General features: G+C 43.1%; 1 protein-coding gene across 2 annotated transcripts in view; it reads left to right on the top strand.

The window, feature by feature from the left end:
• Positions 1-1,805: 1,805 nt before the first annotated feature.
• Positions 1,806-22,825, top strand: part of neto1l (neuropilin (NRP) and tolloid (TLL)-like 1, like) — a 55,118-nt gene continuing 34,098 nt past the window's right edge. For both annotated transcript variants that reach the window (XM_040166925.2, XM_040166923.2), the window contains exons 1-4: positions 1,806-2,643; positions 3,391-3,447; positions 3,564-3,698; positions 4,025-4,273. In XM_040166925.2, the coding sequence (XP_040022859.2) occupies positions 2,616-2,643; positions 3,391-3,447; positions 3,564-3,698; positions 4,025-4,273 (469 nt within the window). In that variant the 5' untranslated portion in view covers positions 1,806-2,615. The remainder of the gene's footprint in view (positions 2,644-3,390; positions 3,448-3,563; positions 3,699-4,024; positions 4,274-22,825) is intronic.

Genomic DNA, 22,825 nt, shown 5'->3' on the forward strand with positions numbered 1-22,825 from the left:
GTCGTGGGACGCTGTGGGCTTCAAGCGTTGGTGAGTTGATTGTACAGTAAGAAAGTTACTGGCTAATCTTCGCTTCTCGTGTTGGGGGGTCCTAAATCCCAAGTCCATTAAATCACTCTGTATGACAGCTCAGCAGGAGCATATTAGTTCAAAATGCTTCTGAGATTTCCTTCTCCCACATGTATTCTGGAAGTCACCACGGCCCCTCTAGCCTGCATTGCCTGAAAACCAAGCACTTTCAGAGTAGTGATAACTGGCCAATCTTTGGGACGGGATGTAATTAAGAGGACTTTAGAGACAGTAGTGTCTCTATATCTGAGAAATCTCAAGAGGACTTAAAAAAGAATAAACAGGAGGAGAGAGACGAGTCATTAGACGAGGGTGGTTCATTAGCAGAGCTGGTCCAAATTATCCACTGTATAACAAGTCGCATAAGGAAGGAAGGAAAAGGGATGAGGAGATTTTTATTGTCATTGTCGTGATACAATGACAATGTTTGGTAGCCCGCAACCAGTAACCAAGTATGAAAGATAAAAAATACACAGAAGGAATAGAAATATTACTAAAGTAGTAAAATGTGTATAAACAGAACATCAACTAATGGGGGACTGAATCCAAGATTGCTTCTGCAAGCAGGAGTATCTGAAGATGGATATTGTCTACAGGGTGCCAGGACTATTTTTGGAGCCTGAGCCCCTGACTTGTCCCTTGGCACCCTCTGATCAGCTCTGTCATCAGTTGCGACAGCGGCCACACCGTTCATACACCTCGTACCCTCACACCTCAGGAAGCCAGCGGGTCTGTTTCCCTTTGGCTTTCTGATGAAAAAGAAAAGCCTTCTTCACTTTACTTTCCTGGGCGGCACGACGGTGTGGTGGTTCCTCACAGCAGGAAGGTCTGGAAACCATCCAGCGGCCTTTCCGCGTTTGCATGTTCTCCCCGTGTATCCGGGTACGCCGGCTTCTTCCCACGGTCCTCAGTCATTCTCCAGGGGTTAAGGAACTGGTCACTCTAAATTGGTGCGAAAGTGAATGTGATTCTTTGTTTGCCTCTATATGTCCGCCACTGCAGTGTGTACCTGTCTCTCGCCTGTCACATCTGTGTGACGTGTGACATGTCTGGTGTCCAGAAGGCTCCCCCAGTGTCTCATGATGATCAGATGTATGTCTCAGGGTAAAGAACATGCTGGTCCTTGCACAATGAGATCATTGCACGTGCCCATAACCTCTCTGTTCATCCCAGTAGATCTGTTGCTGCTGGAAAAGAAAACCTTTGAGTAGCCTTGACGCATGACTTTTGTGTGTGTGTGTGTGTGTGTGTGTGTGTGTGTGTCAACTCTGGGTCCTGTTTGCAAACACTAAATATCCTGTTTTGAGTGAGAATGTTTCTAACACCAACCATGATAACCTTGAAGTGCTTGGCACTTTTGTTGCATGGGTGTAAAATGTTGCCAACGAGATAATCATGGGCTTCAACCAAAGACAAAGCTCTGCCCGCCGGATGAGCAAACGCGGGACGTGCTTTGATGCATCTAAAGCAACACTTTTTTTTGGAAACATAATTATTTTCCGTGTTTGATCTGATATAACTCTCCCTCTCTGAAATGTTTGTCCTTCTGCTTGTTTATTCCATTTTGTATCTCATTGCCTCGATGTGCCATCGCGCAAAAGATCCCCACGAACCGAAATGAATCCTGCGGCACGTGCTCGTATGGTTCAAGCGCGCATTCGCGTTCCGTTCCGTTCTCTGCCCGCTCTCTCTCTCTCTCTTTCTTTCTTTCTCCCTCTTCCTCTCTCTCTCTCTCTGTCTGTGAGCTTGCGCGCACGGCTGAAGTCGTGTCCGGGAGAAGTTTCCAATGCGTGCCTCAGGAGTGCGTGGGGACTGTGGCGCATTGGACGAGCGGCGGTGTTGAATGAAGGGGGAAAGGAGGAGGGAGATCGCACATTAACTCCTGCTGGCTGCGGGGACTCTTTCCAGTTTGTACCGAAGCGAAGGCAGAGGGATTCACTGGGAGCAGCACCGACAGCTTTTGGGACCAGAAGAGACAAATGGAACACAAACGCCAACCCACTTAATTCTGTGTCTATTTGCCTACCCGGTGTTTCCCGAGGGATTTTACGCACCGCAAAGGAGTGAAGGAAACGCTGCAGAGATGAGTGTTGCATGGTTGTACATGCCCCCGAAGGGTCCCCTCTCCTGATAAAGGGACCAAAGAGGACCAAACGCCGTCCCTGATATTTTCCCAAAGAAGATTGCAAAGGTGGAGCGATTAGAGAAGGGCTGATGACGGGACTATTAATCCTTTCAGTGCATCAAAAGCACCAAAGGGTATCGGAAACGCTTGGATGGAAATCGGGCGAGTGTTTAGAACTGTTTTTGGTTTTATATGAAACTGGTGATTAGTTCAATCTGCGAAGGATATTTTGTTTTTCCTCTGTATATTTCAATTGAGGAGTACGTTTGCTTGTTTAGTTTCACCGAAAGATTGCGTGACATGAGTGGTTTCCCGGAGTGAATTTTCAGAAACTCTCAGCTCAATCTTTTTTTTCTCTTTAAGTATTCCCAAATCTAAATGGAATTTGTTCAGTCTGAAGCCGTTTGTGAAAGGAACAGACATGGTACATGGGCACAGCTTCCATCACGGTAAGGAATCCATGTTCATCAGCTGAAGCACACTTGACCAAAGCGCTCTATTGCATGCTTCTGCCCGAACGGAAGAGAAGTGTACTTACCCTTTAATTGGAGGACACTGAATTCGACTCAACATACAAGCACGGTGTGAATAGATCAAATATCACGAGGTGATGCAGACAATCTGCAACCTGTAAGCTCGATGTTGAAGGTCAGTCTATAAGTTGTTGGCGGGGTTGTAGGTCATAGTTTGGTCCTTTTTTCGATTAATCGATATTTATTATCAAGTTTTTTCGTAACAAAATATTTATATTTATCAAAAATAATTAATTTTTGGAATTGTTAATTCTCCATCATCCATCGTTTGCATCATATCTTAGTTTGTAATCATAATTAATTAATTAATTAATTTTCTTTTTTTTTCGGGGGGAGGGGGGTTAACATTTATAGTTGACACATGAGTCATAGATTATTTTTAATTACAAATGATCATACTTGATAGGATGCCAATAATGACCTGTTATTGCAATCATCTTAGGGAAGTCTGCTGTTCGGGGACTATTTATGGCCACAGTCAGACACAGGTTTAATTACCATGTTGCTGATGTGCAGTACATATTAATTAAAACCTGAAACGTGGTCATTGCCGACTCAACCCCCCCTTTCCCACACACCTGAAATCAAGCTCAAAACAAAGGAAAGAAATAAGTGGATTTCCCAGTCTTCAGTCAAAATGCATTTTTCATTCTGTTCTTACAGTTGTTGCAAGTCTTCTCATTCTTGGGTTGTCTGGAGCAACAAGGAAGGATACATCAGGTAATCCCCATCACCAAAGCTGTGTGTCTTGAATCCCTAAAAATCCCCTCTTCAAAGCATAGATCTTTCACTTCTTTTTTTTCTTCTTCTTTTCTATTTGCTGTATGTATCTTTAGTGAAGAACAACTCTGGAGTGAAGCCTGCTGGTCAATGTGGAACGTGGGTGAAAGAACCAGAAGGAGGCATCTTCACTTCTCCCAATTACCCAAACAAATACCCCCCAGACACAGAGTGTGTTTACATCCTTGAAGGTAAATATTCTGATTTAAAGAAGCAATGTGGTTTAAAGCTAAAGCAAAAGGGTGATCTGGTTTATTAGACAGTGTTTTTTCTTTTTTCACATCAGGAGGGGTTATTTGAATGTCCAGTACTGATAAGCCAGGCAATACAATCACCTAAGTGACTGATGAGGAGGTCAGGTGTTTTAGAGATAAATTGATTAACAACCAGTGTTGAGGTATTTAGCGCGTGGCCGTGGCTGATAATGAAACAAGTTGAACCTTCATCAATGAACGACTTGACTAATATTTCACTCAATCCTGTGTGCTGGACGGTAATTATTTGCATTGTTTTCCAGCACCCCCGAGGCAATGCATCGATCTACACTTTGATGAGAATTATTCGATCGAGTCCTCCTGGGAATGTAAATTTGACAACATCGAGGTCCGGGATGGACCGTTTGGCTTCTCCCCGATACTGGGACGGTACTGCGGTCAGCACAGGCCGCCTTACATCAGGAGTAGCGGCCGATATCTGTGGATAAAATTTGTTACGGACGGTGAACTGGAGGCGGTGGGGTTTTCGGCGAGCTACAACTTCACCGCAGGTACGAGTTTTTGTTGCTGCTTTGTCGTTCTTCTCTCGTCAATTCACTACGTTCATGCTTTGTGGCCCTAACGGGGAGGCTCCAAATGAATAACAAACATGGTCCATGCAGGAAACTCGCCCTTGTGGGAGCCTCGTGCAGTTTTATTGATTGTCTGTCTGCACACAGGCAGTATTTGCGTTGGTAATATACTGACATTGGCCGGGACACTCTTGTGACTGGCAAGGCTATTTCTACCTTCTCTATATCAGGACATATTTGAATTCAGATCAGCACCACCACTCTACAGTTGAGACGGGTAAACTAATCAGCAAGGTCCAACACGACAGTGGAAATTACGGTTGTGTGTAAAACCTTGGCTTTCTTAATTTGCGTCATCTTCGGTTGAGGGTCGATGACAAGAAATCCGGAGGGAACCAAGATTGTATACCTTTACCCTGCCAACTTTTTTAGTGCGCTCGAGCATTGAAGGCACAATGCCAGAAAGCACAAACAGCATATGCCAATTTATCTCCACAACCACTGCACCGTTAGTGCCATCTTATTGTTCAGATGAACACTTATGCAGTAAATCAACCTTTTACCCGAAAACATGCTACTAGCGACAAGCTATTAAAAAGAAAGCTAATTGAGACAAAGAAGGTCTATAGATTTACTGCATAGCTACTGTGTGTGTGTGTGTGTGTGTGTGTGTGTGTGTGTGTGTGTGTGTGTGTGTGTGTGTGTGCGTTGTTGTTTAAGGATGGTGAAGCTCTTTTTCTAGAATTAGTGGAGAAGTGCAGTCACAAGGAAGGAAATGTACTGAATAAAGCAGAAATACTGCTGCTGTGGTAAAAGTTGAATTGCCAATGAAAAACTACTCCAGGCAGAGCCACTGTAGCTCCATGGGTTCAGTGTAAAAATGAGTGTTAAACTATCCGTTACAATAAGTCTCATGCATTTCAGGGGTTTGAAAAAGCAAAATGTATATATAGGAACAAAATTCAAGCGAGTGTCGGGCATAGATGTGTTGTATAGATTTCTGCTGAGTCATGAAAATTTGAACTGCAGCAGTGTACATCAGTTTTGTCAACTTAGATTTTAAGTGTTTAGATAATATAATATATAATATAGTTGGATGGTGTTTTAGCTCTAATATTGGCTACCCCAAAACAAATAGTTCAACATTTAGACTGTACATATGAAGTGGACTTTCGGTTTGTCGACTGCGATTTTGATCCCTTGAGTTTTTCATTTTAGCTGTCGCCATCTTGGATTTTTGCCATTGCCTTCGTGTTTTTTTTCTGGGCTGTGGGAGAGCGACTTAAAGACACCATAAACAACCAGTAGTGTTTAAAGAAGGTAGTGACTTTCCAGTCATAAGGTTGCAACTCCTCAAAGTAAACGTTGCTTTATAGTTGATTCGAATCCCAGCGGGACCATAATATACTAAAAGGACATCATGCTGTATTGATGACGACTTGAAACTAGCGATTGGGAGCATAAATCAATGTTTGCAATGTTTACTGACATAATAAATGAAGGGAGAATTAGAATAATTTCCTCATAGACTTTTATACAATTGAACGTATAAATAAAGGCATTTAATATAGCTGTGTCCTTGTGTTGAAATATATTACTTTAAGGATAATCTGCCTTCCCTAATGAAGGTCTTTCATATAGATTTAAGTACAGTAAGCATTTTGAAAAAAATATCTCTACAAAAAATACTTAAATCGACACAGATGAAAGACAATTTGTATTTGCTCTGCACTAGTAAGGGCAGGAAATAGGCTTTCAGACTACATTTTGTGTAAGATGCAGTTTAAGCATTGTTTCCTTTGCCTGCTTCTCTTGGGAGTCTCATTGAAAATATGCTGAGAGGAAGGGGGAAAAAAAGCCTGCCCCTCGACTTGATAGTGGATATCTGTGGCATATGATTTACATAATCAAAGAAGATAAAAGTCCTGAATTTGCTTGACTTGATACTCGAATACTTGAATAGTGTCTCACATCTGCAGCTGCTCTACACACCATTCTAATTCACACAGCCCTCCTCTGATGAATGTAAGAGAAACAAGAGGCAACAAAGGGGACATGAATCAGCTCCTCTTACTCTCTTTCCTCAGTCATTTTAGGAGCGGATAGATAAAAACTCTCCTTCCCATTCTGCCCTGTTGTGCTTCTGATGACTCATGCGTATGGTACAGAAGCCAGTCGATGAACAAGCAGTGACTAGAATCTTATAATATCTAGAGTCATTTTAAATGTGGAAGTACTTCCGTAAACCACTTAAAGTCTACAGATGCTGCGTATTTGGTTTATTCGAGGCATCAGAGGAAGAAAGAGACGCTGGTGCAACAGTCTGTGGAGATTCAGTCACTTAGTGAACTGGCCTGTCCCATTGATGTGATCCGTACTTTATTTATCAAACAAATACACCCGGATGCCTCGTGCTCGGTCTCTTCTTGTGTCATAGATTGTTTACAGGAGTCTTTTTTTTTACATTGCATCCGGGAGGCTGCATGTGTGACTCGCAGAAGAACTAAAAAACAGGCAACGCTAGTATTCCATGGTGGGCTGGACAGCAGGTGGAGGGGTCAAACGCAGGACTTTCAATCACGAGAGAGACCCGCACCAGAGATCAGTGTGTGTGTGTCCCAAAGCGTTGTTGCAAAATTACGCATTTGGGACTTGCCTGAACCTTAACTTTTCGTTTATTGCCGTAATTCATGAGGCTGTCACACTGAAGGGAGGGAGTACCTCTGTCCACCGGACAAATGTGGGTTCCCCCAAGATCTTGAAGGTCAGCAATTTTCAAAATATGCTTATTTTCTTGACGAGTAAGATGACAAGATCGATACTGCTACACGCCTGTGTTGTAAATATAAAGCTTAGGATAAATACCGGAATCGCTCAATCCAGCTCGTTTATATCGTCGCAAAATCTGCGATTGCTCCAAAAGAACAACATTTTTGTTGTGCCTTGCACAAAAGCCCAAAGCAGAATTGGCAACCCATGAACACTTTGCATTAGTGTGCATTCTGGATATTTGATCAGGATGGGGAATAACGCATGGTAGTGCAAGCTGTAATTGCACACATCTGGATGAGTTCAAGCCAAAAGGTTAAGCTGGGTATAAATGCAATCCAAAAGGAGGAAGGTGAAAGGGACACCGATCCTTTCAAGCTAAAAGCTTTCCCAACTCCCTCTCCCTGACTACTCAAGCAGGCCTTGCAAAAAGGTAAGATGGTAGCAGTCACAGGCAAATTTCCCCTCACAAAAACAGGTACAAACAAGTCAATAAGCAGACTCGTCTGCAAGCCCTGCATGACTGAAGCGATTAGAATGAATCAGGATAATGAGAGCCCTCAATAATTCAGGTGTAAATGCATAAGTCTGTGTATTGGATGTCAATATCAAGATACAATTTACATATCAATTGACCCGTTGCCAAACATGCTGTTTTTCCAGTTTTGGATTTAAGCTAAGCTAACTGGCTTTTGATATTTAACATTCAGACATGGAAAATGTATTAATCTTCTCATCTTGCTCTTGGCTCAAAAAGGGATATGCATTTTTGCCAAACTGTTCCTTTAAGTGCGTCTTGATGCGCCATTAGTGACTCTCTCAAAACTGCAGGGATGCAATACACTTAACCACGACACGTTATCCTAATGGCACTTTGAAGCATCAAGCAGAGCCTACTGTAAGTGTATTGGAGGTGTCATCACGTTCTACTGCTCCATAAGTCCACGTATAAAAGACAGCTCAGTCATTTAAGCGAGGGAAGCCTGGCACAGAAGTTGCAAATCACCCACAAGAGGAGTGGCGCAGGAAAGGGCCAGAAGCCCAAGGCAAAGGATGTGATTGACTCAGCATAATAAAACCTGGGATGATTAAAAAAAAAAAAATATATATATATACAATCTTCCTGTGTCATTATTCTACCTGAATAAATTCAAATTGGAACATCAATTTAGTTTAAATGTAGTTTAAATACGGGACGTAATGGTTTAAGTGTGAGCCATTGTCTATATACTAACACAAACACAGCATAATGAGTGTAATTCAGTTGTCTGTCATTGACAGTACTCTAACAAGCTTCGTAGCCCATAGCCATGTCAATGGATTTACATCATCTGTGGAGGTTGATGACAAAGGCAACGTGTCACATTGTGACCGGCAGCCCTTTGTTCTTCCATATACTAAGAAAAGTTGAATTCAACATGTGCAGCGAGGGAAATTAGAGAGTGTTGGAAGAACGTGTGTGAATATTTCTTTTTGTAGGGGATTTGGGCAGCATTCTGCCCTCAGGGTGTCCTTGGGGGCCGTCACCTCAGAACCCTGTGGGCTGGTAGAATAAGTGGCGTTTCAGCACCTAAAGCCAAAGCCGGAGCAAAGAAAAGCTGCAAACTTCTGTACTTCGATCACTGTGCTGTGTGCAGAGCCTGGTGAGGCAGATTCTGCTCTCTGGTGATTAGGGCAGTTTATGTGCATTTCCTTGACCCAAAGACAAGTGATGCTGTTCCTGTATTGAACAAACATACCGGAGGCCCCGTCAATAGCCCCCTTCAGTAGATTTTTTCTTTGATCAAAAATTCTTAGCTATGACTAATTTATTTCTGATCAAGATGGCACCGGATTACTGCCCAAACCGAGCTATGGCTGAACTGAGAATCATTTTGAAATAAAGTGAGTCACCTGAAATGTAAGATTATTGCTTCAATAGGATATATGGGTCTATCATGAAGGAGGCAGAGCCATGAGATTGAACCTAGATGGGTCGAAAAGGGAAAATTGAACCGTAGAGATTGACTCTTCAGTCTTCAGCAGCACCACGGCCGGGGCAGAACACAGAGTTCAGCAACTTCCCGGCGTCACATCTTCCTCCAAAGTCATTTCCCAATGGCAAAACTCGACATTTAAATGTTTGAGTTTGTTTTTTGTTCAATTGCATTCATTGCACTCCCAGAATGAAGTCCCCGAAAACCCTGACATTTAACAGGTTGGCAGTAAGCAATCATAATTCATTATAGTCATTTCCAAAAGAAATCATCATGAAAATGTCAAATAACCTTTTTAACATTTGTTTTTATGATATTAATATGGTCTAGGTGAGAAACAAGCCATTCAACTGTGTAATCACCACTTGTACAGTGGTCCAAATAGGTAAAACTGAGCATGTGGTCTGACTCTGTCTCTCACACTAGATCCTACAAAGACCTTGTCCTACAGCACCTAAGTCACCGGGAGTAGAATTACATTTTCCGTAGCTCAGCAGCGGTCAGGGTTGAGACTCACAAAGGTGTGCAGAGGAAATGAGAGAAAAGTCCAATGTTGCATTTTCTTTGCAAAGAGTGGAGTGGAGCGTTAGCCTGAATGGGGCAAACATTTTGATTATTCCACACGGCAGAATGTTATTCTTAGTGGCACCTGGGTATATGTGTTTTTCTCTCCAAGTGTGTATTACTCACAGGCTAAGTACACAGAGTACATTCTTTGTTTTTCCCGTGGAGCCCCTTATACCTTTTGTGATTTGTGAGTTCTGATTGCCAAACATCAACTTCATTTTCTGAAGAATCTCCGGCGCTCCGATGTGAGTGAGGATGAGACTGACTGACGGTTGCTGCATTTGAGCTCAGCTGAAGACACCCGTCCCTCGACACTGACTCTGTTTTAGTAAAAGGAGATGGATGGAGTCAGTTAGCATTTCAGGCACACCTCTTGCAGCTGTGGAATAGGACAGTCTCGCCATCGCTCTCTGGACTCATCCCCCGGTCTCTCTTTCTTCAGCTAACACTATCTCTCTTCTTCTCTCCTAGCATGTCTCCCTGACGCGCATGGCTCATGCTCTCTACGTGTAACACACCAGATCCATGTTAAACAAAATACACCCACCTTGACAAACATGTCTGACGTACTTTGTGTGGTGTTCCAGGACAATATGGCAGTGTCCGCGTTTAAGGATAGTTACAGTTTCTTTACAACCTGGTTCTTAGTTTTCATAACTCCCAGATTGTTATCTGCAATATTTACACTCAACTCAAAATGTTTTGTAGTGGAGATCCATTATAAATATGGTTTAGACTTTCCATTTAATCTTTGACAAAACAAATCTCTTAAATTGTAAGTAACTGGAATCATCTTTTCAGCATCTACCCCCCATTAAGGCTTATTCACAGACAGATTGAATTGCAAAATGACAAATTAAAATGGCTTTGCTTTGGAAACCCTGTTGAGCCCTGACAGAGAAAGCTATTCTTCCTCATGTGTGGTTTCATTCACATTTTTATAATTGGTAATTAGTTGGGTTTGTTAACAAGTAATAGACAAGAGTCAATGATACAGATAAGCAAGGGTTTTAAAGATGTTAATTCTCTCTTGAGATTGTGTCCCTGTGTCTCAATACAATGTCCTGTATAAGGAAGAGTGAAATGCAATTTAAGGACTGACAACAAACCGTAGCAGGACAACATTAGCTAACACTGGGAGATATTGTGGCTGACTAGCATTAGCGTGTTCCCAACTGGCCATGCATGCTGTTAGTCCTCAAACTAGACCTCGCGAAGACGCAAGGAGATGAATTTGGCTGAACCGCTTTCTGGTGTGCCAGTACCTTTTATTCTCTTCTCCTATTCTCTTTCTGCCTCACGTGACTCCTCTCCCCGTTCTTCCTCCGACATCCTACCTTGATCCATTCTGCTCTGCAGAGAAGTCCCGGTACAAATTGTTCACCAGCTTAGCAGACTCCCAGCCTTCACTCAGGGGGCAACCAGTCAGAGTTTATCACCCCGTGGAACTAAACTCACTATCCAACAGGACCTCTGATAGTTACGTCCTTTGGCTGTTTCAGCCGCTCCCAGCCAATTACCTTGCAGATCAATCAGCGGCTCAGCCTGAGTCGTTCTTCTATTCTCTGGGGCTGTTTGCTACCCAACTATGCCGTTCAGATACAGATGCCGTGGGGGGTCAAGATGCCGCTCCCTTGTAGCTGTAGGACTGCAGTAATGTAAGCCATGCTGTTTGTGTGGATGTATTTATTTGTGGCCTGCTTCGGGGATTGCAGTGAAAAGGTTGTGTCGGGTATCGACTGACTGCTCACACCATACATAACGCATTAATACTCTTGTGTAGCTACAGTATGCCGGACCTTGTGTGTTTGTCCACACTGTGCGTCTCTCCAATCCGATCTTGGCTGCCTTCCTACCCAAACCCCAAATGTCCTTTCTGCGGTACGTCCACAATAGAACAACCTATTGTGTATTTGCACGGCGTTTGTTGAATTGCACATCATCCATATGGTCTTTGCTTCCACAACTGCATTGGAAATTAGGTGGATTGGTCTAAGTGTGTTTTCTCCCAGCAGCCCCCCCCCCCGACACTCCTTTACTGCGCAGGCATAACTGCATGCAGCATAACAGTCTGACTCTCTCCATTATACTGTATGAGGCAGCAGTGAGATTGACCTGTGTGTTTCATCTCTGCACACATGGAGGCCTCACAAGTCTTGGAGAATTATTCTCTTAAGAGTTGATTGAAAGGAAGGGGTATGTTTTGTTTGGTCATTGCTCCTGATTTGTTCCTCTGATATTCAAAAGGACGTTGCAGAGCAGATCGCTTTCCGTGCTTGACGGGTTTTCATCTTCATCTTACCAGGATGCTATAGGGAGTGCTTGTATTAACATAGGAGGAGAAAAAGTCTAATAACTGCCTCAAAAAGGAGTTTGAATGATGATCCTTTTTCTTTACGTACACGTTTCTCTAACATTTTCTTACAACCTTTTTTGCAGTGGATTGGACTTTCAATCCCCGGCTTATCATCTTAGAGCAAATGTCTGATTCCAAAGGGAGCTAAATCACATTTGGCATCAAGGTAATCTAATAGGTAATGGCTTGCTCTCCCATAGCCGCTAGGAGAATTATGTCAACGTTCAACAACTAGGGACGGCAAAACCATGATGGGATTATGAAATGCGGAATTTGAATAATCCTCTAAACATTTTAGAATGATGATTTGGGGATTCAAGAAGACGCCCGCAATAGTATATAAGACTCCTGTATAGCAAATGATAATGAAATGCGACTTCAGCGTGGGTCATATACTGCTGGGACTGTAGGGGATGGTTAATGCATATCATTACCATTTGATAGGCTTGTAAAAAAAAACATGACAAGGGGTTTATGTAATACTGTAATACTCCGGCTCGAGTTCATCATATATCATTCATTCTATGGTTCCCTAGGTTCCAACCAAGGAAGAAAAAGTCGCTGTAATAATAATTGAACAAAAATATGTCTACCGGCCAGAACAGAATAGTCTGTATCCGTGCAGGTTGTGGAAAGGTTGATGCCCGCTCATTCATACCGTAACGACAACATTTTGAAGCAGGCCGAGGCTCAATGTTCCACGGAAGGACCTGCAGAGACCTGCTGCTTCCCTCCATTTCTCCACCGGCCTAGTTTAAAGGATTCATATTGCGCCCAATGGATCCATTATGTGAGCTTGCGGGCTGCTCACCAGGTCCAACAGGAAAGACCATGTCAAATTTGAATGTTCACTGTTACTTTTCTCGGGGCATAAAACTGAATTTTGGAAGGTTCTCTTCATTGGGTTTCCCTTCATTTGGCTGAAGGTTAGCTCCAAAACATTGATTCGCAAGAGCTAAAAGGAGCCTCAGGGAGAGAGTGCCACAAACATAAACACCTCCTTAGCCAGGTGTTGGTTTCCTTCAGCTGCTTTTCGCACATTTAGTCTTCGTTCATCCTTCTCAAAGCTCAAATTGCTCATTCATCTGTGGTAATTGAGGTGCCGTAGTGTGCAAGAGAACATTTTCATTTCCTTCTCAGATCCCTAACCGTACAGCAATGGAGCCGAGCAAGTCAATTAGGACCATCGTCTTGCATTGGTTGTCCAAAGTCACTCTGGTACATTGCAGAGTGCAAGGACCCGGAAAGGTCAGCAAGTCGATCATGTGTGTTCATCTCTCTCTTCTCTCTCAAACAAACCCTAACAGCCTGCTGAACAGCGTGGCCTTGCTGGCATTTCATTTTCCATTTGGCAAGCTCGATTAATCACAGCACCCCAATACAATGCGACGCACACGGCCCCCCGCCGTGGCTTTCATTATTTCCCTATGCTGGAAAATCTACAGCTCGGGGTAGCTGGTGTGGAGAAAGAGTTTACTGCTGCGAGTGCGTACTATATACAGCAGAGGATCGATGCGAGGAGAGAGAGAGAGAGAGAGAGAAAGAAGGATCCATCGACACAGAGCGAGACTTGGACTGCTGTGAATGTGTTACGGCCACGCTGTGTCCTCGCAAGTCTGATAAAAGATTGGGAACGCTCCATGTCCCCCACAAGGCTCTGCAAGCACCTGAATATTCATTGAGCTGACAGCGGCTTTTCTCACCACCGTCTAAAAAAGGATGCCAATTGGCTTTTACCTTGTGGCCACTAATAAGCCTCTGTGCCTAACGTGCATACAAAGGACTCCTCGTGATACACAGGCACACGTTTCTGCACTTCCTTGTGAAACGCCTTGAAGCTGCTGATTGCCCGTTTATGCTTTAACGCGATACAAAAAAAACTGAAGCAGAAGTTTTCCATAATCAAATTTATGGTAACCAAACTCTTACAAGACTGTAATATTACACAGGACACAAATATTCTGAACTGACACTAAATAACAGCTGAGCTCAATGTACTTTTTTGAGATCTCCCATGCTGAGTCTGTTTGTGTAAATATAAATAGTTGTGTCCTCTTGTGGAAGAAGCAATTTTTGGATAACTGCTAACCTGTCAATATATAATCATGCAAATGCAGAATACAAGGCTGCTCTTTTGTTGTGTCTTCATGTGGAAAGGAAACATCTCAAGTAGAGCTGGATTCTAGCGGGTGCAATCCACTCAAATCTGTATGCTGTGTTCTGCTAAATCCACAAACGCACAAACTCGACCTCCGCTTAACAGCTACAACTGGACCCTCAGATCAAAACATGCTTTTTATTTCCGTTTGTTCGTAAAGGTGACGTTGGATCTTGGTTTGAAAATGATATTCATAAGGAAAGAAAACCACGTTTGTTTCCCTGCGAAACTTATTCACAATCACCATGTACAGCAATCTTAAATATTCAGGCATAATCCTTTAGGGGCTCTTCTGGCAAAATGTAGAACTCAAGTGAGATTGAAATCACCATCCCTTCCCTAGATAGCCGCGCACCAAAAGGACATTTTCACTCACATTTTCTTTCTGTTAAATTGGAAAAGATTAGGTTGAAACTGTGGGACTTGACTGAGAATTTTAACTCCCTCCCGGCAACACTTTCTTTCTTATCCTTTCAAAAGTCAGTCAAGTCTTGCTTCTGATTTACCTGATATATCTCTCTTTCTTTTTATATGTGCTGGCTGTAACTGGTGGTTTCGTACTAGTGGAAAATAATTTGTCTCTGTGCCTCCGTGAAATTCACTTATCTTTTCAAAGACCATAGACACGCTCGACTTGCAAAATGCTTTACAAATACAATCTAAAGCAACATGCGAGAGGCCGCTGTAGCGCAAGCATGGAGCGTACGTTTGTAATGGGACATCCATGACCCAATTTCCACTGCCAGAGCATTTATTTACACACAGCAATAAGGGCAAAGCGAGGGTGGGGTGGGGGGGGGGGGGGGCCTGAAACAGAATCCGAGAGTCCCAAGAAAAGTGGAGGGTAGGAGACGGACTTAAAATCAGCCTTCATTGTGTGTTTGTAATTTATAGCGGGGATTGACTGATAAGCAGGGAATTCAGGGTCATTGATTTTTATCGTACTGTGCTTTGTGGAAACTTAGATTGTGCTAGAAGGAGCTCAGTGGAAAAGCTTAAATTGAGTGTGTGGAGAGCATGGCTTTGACGGGGCTTAAATATTAATTTGCCAGTGGCACCGGCTCGGGAGCGAGGAGGTTTCCGCTCCTAGCGGTGGATCTCTTGACGCGCTTTTTGTTAAACATCTGTTGTTTTGCCCCTACGATATTCTCACAAAAGCATTTTTTATGTTGTATGTTGCAATAAAGTGGTACATTTCCTGTGTTTCCAGGGATTGTTGATTGGGGGTGATGGGGGGGTGAGGGTGGTGCGAGACATACGTTTCCATATATTTTCTGTTGCCCACATGCTGTCCACACCTTACTGGAGGTCCAAACCTCAAGGTGAGCCAGGTATGTGCAGTAATACGTTTACCCTCAAGATACCATCCCTTCAGACAAGGAAGAACCTCAACCAAACTGCAGGAGTAGCTTTAGCGCAGCGCCAAGTAGAAGATCCCCAGCTGGCTTCCCAACAGCGTGAGCACGTTCAGTTGTTTTTGTTGAAATGTGCAAAGAACATGTTGCCAAGAACGGAATATTCCATGTACCCCAAGTCAAGCAAATCCAAACACTGTTGCAGTGATCGTGGTGTTGATATATATTTTTTGCCACATCTGAAAATCTCTTTTGCACGTTCTCGGTGCAATCCTCATTGTGATCGGGTTTTTCATTTCATTAAATGTGAGTAGGATTTCGTCAGCCAGAGGCAGGTTGGCGTGAGGTTCAGAACAACAACAGAAATAATAGTTTATAGGAGGGAAATACTGCTGGATGGGATTATATGCAAAGCATTAGATACAGAGTGAGTCCACCAATGAGCCCGTCTGTTGTGCTCAAGCTTAAACGGAAAGGTTTCAAGTAACGGACGAACGGTGCAAACTCCATTTTAATCACTTCCCCACCTCCTATTGTTGCAGACTTCTTTTTGCTTTCAGCAATCTGTGCTGCAAACTTGTGCGGAAATGTGATTACCCGGCTCACACAAAGGAGGGTTTCTTTACATCGGAGCGAGATCTCTATTTGATGCTACTCTTTTAGCACATTTCCCCGTTAATACCCCTTCTGACTAACGTGGCTTCGACACACTACTCACACACGCTCCCTTGATCAGACACAAAAAAAGGCAATTTGAGAAAATTAAAAATCTTTTAAAAAGGATGTAGTTATCTCCTCCGTTTCCATCGGACATTTTTATGTAACTCAATTGATGCATGACTGCTTCCATTAACTTCTGATCCCTAAGTTGGTATAAATACTCTCTTTCAATCTAGACAGTGGCGAGCGGTGAATGGGCCGCTGCGTTGCCGTGCATGTAGAGTACGACCTCTGCCACACTTCTTGACAAATCATTCATTATTCTATGATCCAGCTCTTGTTCGGTTCCGCTGGCACATTCAAAAGAACCAGCTGTCTCCGGTGACGACGGGCGACACATCTGTCAATCTTTTATGGTGACTAAAGCCTGAAATTGCATATGTAAATCTTTGATAACAAACCCTGTGCCACCTGCAGATTATTTATTTTTATATTCATCTCAATCAATTTTTTCTTCCCCTTCTTCCCCTTCTACGTCATCTCGACTCCCACACAGTATCCTCGTACTTTTTGCCCTCACACGCATTCTTCTTAGGCTCCTATCTTGTTAATTTGTGCGAGAAAGAGAGAGGGAGAGACGGGGAAACACTAATGGGGTTTAACCTGAATACTCTAACGGTCTGGGCGTGAACATCAAAGCGTAGTCTAACACCACTCTGGACACCCATCAAACACCCGGGCAGGGGGAAGCCTAAATTGGATGACGGAAATGTTTGCGTTGTAGAGTCCAATACTCTGACAAAAGGTCTAATCTCAGCGTGTCAATTTGACTGTGATAAAACTCGAAAGTTCGGGGAATTGGCTCAAAGGTGTCGCAAGAAGCTCCGCTCTATTGGAAACTGTGGGAAAGAGAGAAGAAGCCCTCGTTTCCTGTCGGGGAATTATGCCAGAATGCTGCGAGGCCTTCTCCAACATACTTGATGACATGCTATCGATTCAAGAGAAGATAAAAGGAAATGCTGTGTGATTTGATTTCTCATTCAGGAGCCTTAATTCCCCCTGACACACATTGAGAAACAGACGGCCCTTTTGATTGCAGCGAATCTGACCAAAAGGGTTATTTTCTGTGGGAGATCAGAGCGTTTCTCCCCATATCATATTAGACTTCAAAGGTTACATACAGAAATAAAAGCACTGTATATACAGTATATAGATTAATCTTTTTGATAGCTGTGGATACACTTTAATGCATCATGAATCTGTGTGTTGTGCGTGCAAAACTGTGTCGATTTGGTTGTAGGGCGATTGTTTGCTTTCCTGGCAGTGATAATTGAAAGCATGTTTTCATAATTAAAAAAAGAAAAAACATATTGTCACTCTGCACATTAAGCCCATGTTAGGGATGAAAATCCATTATGTGAATTGTGCTTTTTTCCTCCACTAGTTGCAGAAAGAGATTTGCTTGCTTCCCTTTGAATTGCATAGTTGCATATCATCAGCCATATGCTGCCACTCTTAAATGGAGCTTTGTAGTTAGGACTGGGCCCCATATAGAGTAGAGGTTGTTGTTATGCTGCTGTGTTGTGAGATTACAGCCCCCCCCCCCCCCCCCTTTCTTGTCTGTGTTTATGGCTGACATATGGAGGTTATGGATAAGATATGTATAGCCAATTCGTGCAAGAAAAGCAATCTAAAATGTCCTAATCAATTAATTAATCAACTAATCAAAATCATTTTCTGAAAAGTGTTTTACAAATCAACATAGTCAAAGAGAAGACACGTCCATGATGCCTCATGAGGAAAAAAGGAAGGCAGTTAATTTATTTGTGTGCGGGAGCCATACCTTAGTTTAGCATGTTAGCCTAAATCAGCACATGTTACACCAGGCAGATATTTCACAGAATGAGTCAGACCTGATGGTGGCACTAAATAAAATATCAGAATATCAGAGTCATTTGGAGTCATCCTCTTGGCCCCATTAATATCGGTACTAAATTTACACGACAACGCATCCAATGGTTGTTGAGATATTCGACAAAGAGGCAGTTATTTTAAATAAAAGAGTGTCACCTCTATAAAGTAATTCTTTCAACCCTGAAATGCGCCACTAGTATTTATCTCCTAACGATGGAATACGTTATGTTGCAAGTATCAACCCCAAATGTCCAGTAGTGGTGGGGACAAGCACGCTCATGCACAAATTCACAAGAAATTCTATCAAATGACTGCGGTAGATGCAGTGTAAGTACGCTGCAAAGGCCAATGCGCCAGTGACACACATGCCCCCCCCCCCCCCGCCCCCCCCTCTACACACACACATTTTAACCGTATAGTTATTGATGGCTCCTCTCTATGTTGCTGAGACAGATGCCGTTCCTCACAGGATGGCACTCCACCACTCTCTCTCTCTCTCTCTTCCTTTTGCCTTTCCCCCCCCCTTTCCTTCTAGATAGCTATCCTTCATCAGCTCTCACACACACACACACACACACACGCTCACCTCAAATCATCATGTCACGAATAATCAGCTGCTTCTCTCACTTGATTTGAGTTTGCAGTCCTTCACATCTGTCTCACCTTCTTATCGCTCTCTCTGGGTCGATCAGATTACTTCTTTGCCCATTCCCACATCACTCGCTTTTCACATTTCTCCACACTCTTGGACGGTGTGTGTTCTTTCACTTTCGCTCCCTTTTCTCCAGCACCCAGACTCTCGACCATCTGCTGTTTCCTTATTCTCTTTTCTAACTCCGTCTTTCTCCTCGTCTCGCTTTCTCGACATCCAAGCCCAATCTTTCTCGCCCGGTCTCAGTGTTATTGCTGCCACTTTTGCCGTGGACTTTGCCTGCCTCTGCCTCTCAGCACCAAGCCGGGGCTTCTCTCTCACTCCTCACTTGGCTCTCGCTCTGTGTCCACAGCAGATGCACCCTGTCATTATTTTTGCTGCTTCATTGACAGACTTTATCATAGCAAGAAAAATCATAAAGAAAATAATTGTTCACTCCCTAAAAGCATCAGAACACGTGGAGGCCACGTGGACGTGAGCTGCTGATCGCTGGCCGTGCTGTCGACGGGAACACTGGGATTCAGGTGTAGCTTGTTTCAGCAAAGTGTTACTGAGCACTGCTGTGACATTTTTAATCTCAACTAGGCAGCTCTGTGATTTATGACTCAAACATGGAAACCGTAGATTTATTTGGGGTTATTAAACAGTAGAAGGGCGAACAGGGTACAAGAGCCCCCCCCCCACACACACACACACACACACATACAGTTGTTATACATTGTGGGGGAATTGGTGCTTCGTAATGAAATCAAATAAATTTTTTGTGTGAAAAACGCAACAAAAAGCAGTTAATGCAAGAAAGCTTCCGAATGCAGCGCAAGTACGATATTTAATGAAGTCACAAACACAATGAACACGCGCATTGAACTCACTGTTAAAAAAAAGTCTCCGTTAAACTTGACCATTCATGGCGCCGTTTTAGGCGTCCTTCTTCTCTCCGCAAGGCCTCCCTTCTTTTCTGACAAGTGAGCTGTGACTTGTTGAGCGATTCGGTCACGGCTCAACAAGCAGTGATCTCCTCGTCTGGCACCGTGCGCTGTGTCGGGCACAAGTGGGCTTTACTTCACTTATTCATTTCCAACCCATCAAAAATAGATCAAACTAATTTTAACTCGACACCTGTGAAATAATGCATGTGAGGAAAGGATAATGAATGATCATAGCAGGTGTCAGAAGTATTCTGGTTTAAAGCCCGAGGCTGTGGGAGAATTGGACAGATCTTGCTGTGTTTACTTATTCATGCTCACATTTGGCGGGCATGTAGCAAAGGCTATGATGCAATACTGCTTTCCTGCTGCTTAGACGCCGAGAGCTAGTGCTTGGCCAGCTTCCTGTTGCCTTCTTATTGTGCTGGTGGCCGTATCCTTCCCTAAAGCCATAAAGTATTATATGGAGAAAAAAGGCCCCATCTCTCTTATAATGGGAAGAGTTTAACTTCTTATAACGTTTTTTGTTTGGTAAAGCTAGGGCTCTCTTATTTGAGAGTATTGCCATCGGGCTGTTACGGAAATTGAAACAAATGTAATGGAACGTTTTGTTAAAGAAAATGACAAACGTTAGTTTTAAGTAAGCTCGATTTGTATGTGTTCTCCGGTCTGAAGGGACAAAGGCCGTGAGAGAAAAATAAGCCTATGAAGCTATGAATGTTATGTTAGAAAATGTTTAAGGAGCAAAAACACATGTTTTACTCATCCATTGGCTTTTTTCAACTTGTACTTCTTTTGCTCTGTTGTAGTTACGTCAGAAACAAGCACACACTGTTACAAGAACACAGACACGCGCAGGAAGGAGAGCTGAGACAGCACAGAGACTCCACCAGAATAATAATGGATAAAATGATCTCAGTGGAGGTCATAAATTATTTTAACCTGTAATCGTTTCCCGCAGGATCTTTTTGAGTGGAGGTCCGGCAACGTGCACAACATGATAGTGTGTGCTTTCAGCAAGCTCGGGGCACAAACCTGAAACTCCTGCGTATCTCTCCTGCAGAGGCAAGCTGAACCGAGGATGTGTTTTAATGCTTACTCACACATACGGTGCAGTGATACAAGTAGAATATATGAACGTACTATACAAGCCATAGACACTGTAAAATATACACAAATGCGCCCTTGTGGTGCTCATGATGAAAGTGGTTAATTCACACTTGTCAATCTATATGGATCATCATGGTGGACCTTGTTGTTGCATTAGAAACTGATGGAGCAACAATGCGTTTCTGTCTGAGAGAGACAGCAGGGCCTTACCACAGCTGGCAAGTAAGGAAGCGATTTTTAAAAAGGTAACATCCATCATGTGTGAACCAAAGGAAGCCCGTTCACCACATCTTAACAGTAAAGATCAGATTGAGCTGCCATCTGGTTTTTTGGTGCAAAGTAGTTTGCAATGAAGAAAACATGATCTGTCCACTTTTACAACGCTACGAGGGACATGCAGGTATGCGAGCAATGTAGACTAAGTGGTTTAGGAGGTCATTTAAAAATGTGTTGTTGTCGCTGTAACCTTTGCACCAGCTTTTTCCCCGTTATGATTACATACATTACATAATAATTCTGTATTCATTTATAAGATTAAGCACAAACCCATGTGGAGAGCTTGTAATTGGCCACAGGAGGAATAATGTTACACACGTTAAATCCACGTGACCTTTTAGACCCCGCTGACATTGTTGCCCATGATGTTGGCTCTCTTGACACATGAAGTGACATTAATAACGATGCAACAGTCAAGTGATGCCCGGAATGTGTGTGAAATGAAAGAATTATAAAATCTTCAGGGTCTGAGTCCGGAGTCTTTGTTTCAGGGTTGTCGGCCGTCTCATGAGTCCGAGGCTACTGACCGTAGACCTTCAGAGTGACAGCATGAGCACGGAGACCACGGAGACCAGGCGGCACACGCTGAAAGACTTTGTCAAACGCATGAACATGCAAGGACATTGAATGTTAAACGGTCACCAAGATAATGGTTATGTCAGACACCCGATTCGATGGGTGAAAAAGTTGACAGTACGTCATACGATGGTTCCACGAGTGCTTCTCGGACCCAAGAATGATGGTCAGAGGCTGGGAGATGAAGGAGGGAGGAGGGAAAGAAAGGCTTTCCCAGCCCCATGTTTGGTTCTGCATCATGAGATAGAAAGCGAACGCAGGGAGAGTTTGACAGGACAGGAGAGACAAGAGCTGACAGGTTGACAGCTGCTCTCTCTGTCTCTCTCCATTCACACACACACGCAAACATATAAGCATTTCCATAAAGAGAAGAAGGACTGATTTTGAAACCAAATTCCGCTGCATCCGGTTGAAGGTCAGGTTTGGCTCTTTTTATCATAATTTATTTAAGAAAACGTAGGTGCCCTGTCAACACCATCACCTTTTAGCAAGTTAGGTTTCTGGATACAAAGTCAGCCAGGAGCTCCCTGCAGAGCATTGCTGCAGGAGGATATTAAAAGTGTGCTGCAGGAGCTGATAGAGGGCAAAGCCATTAAAACTAAAACGCAGAGCCTGTAGAAGGGATCTCACAAGGATTATCTTTGTTTTCTTTGTTTTCTGATTAAAAATCAACCACACTTTTACTGTAGTTTGGAGGATAAGTAAGTAGTTTGTTTTAACTGAGGATGATAGCAACTTCATGCAGGTCTAAAACAAGTAAATAGTTTTGAAACCAACATTATTATACAAAGTAAATTAAAAACTAAAAAAATAGATCAGACTTTTATTTGCCACTACCAAAAATGTTCTCCTTTCATCAATGGAAGAAGCATTTTTTATAGTGAGGCAGTTTATTGCAGGGGGTTTACAAAATACATTTCTAATACAAAATAAATGAATAAAATCAAATTTATTGAGATTAGATGCTGAAGATGGGTCTGGGTAAAAAATAAAAGCTCCAAAAGAGACACAGTAATTGAACATTTGGTCCCTTGCTCTTACCCCTCCGAGTCCCCACATGTGTCCAGTGTTTGAGCCATTACATTTCGTGGATATCCTAAGAACTGCGGACGCGTATAGATTAGCTCTCGAGGGCCGTCTCACAATGAGCCCATTGGCTGTGACTGATTATATGACTGTCTGGCTCCTGCTTCAACTGAGAATATCAGTGGAAAGCCACAGCACACATCCTGAAGG

The sequence above is a fragment of the Gasterosteus aculeatus genome, chromosome 21, assembly GCF_964276395.1.
Source record: "Gasterosteus aculeatus chromosome 21, fGasAcu3.hap1.1, whole genome shotgun sequence".
Classification (NCBI taxonomy): domain Eukaryota; kingdom Metazoa; phylum Chordata; class Actinopteri; order Perciformes; family Gasterosteidae; genus Gasterosteus; species Gasterosteus aculeatus.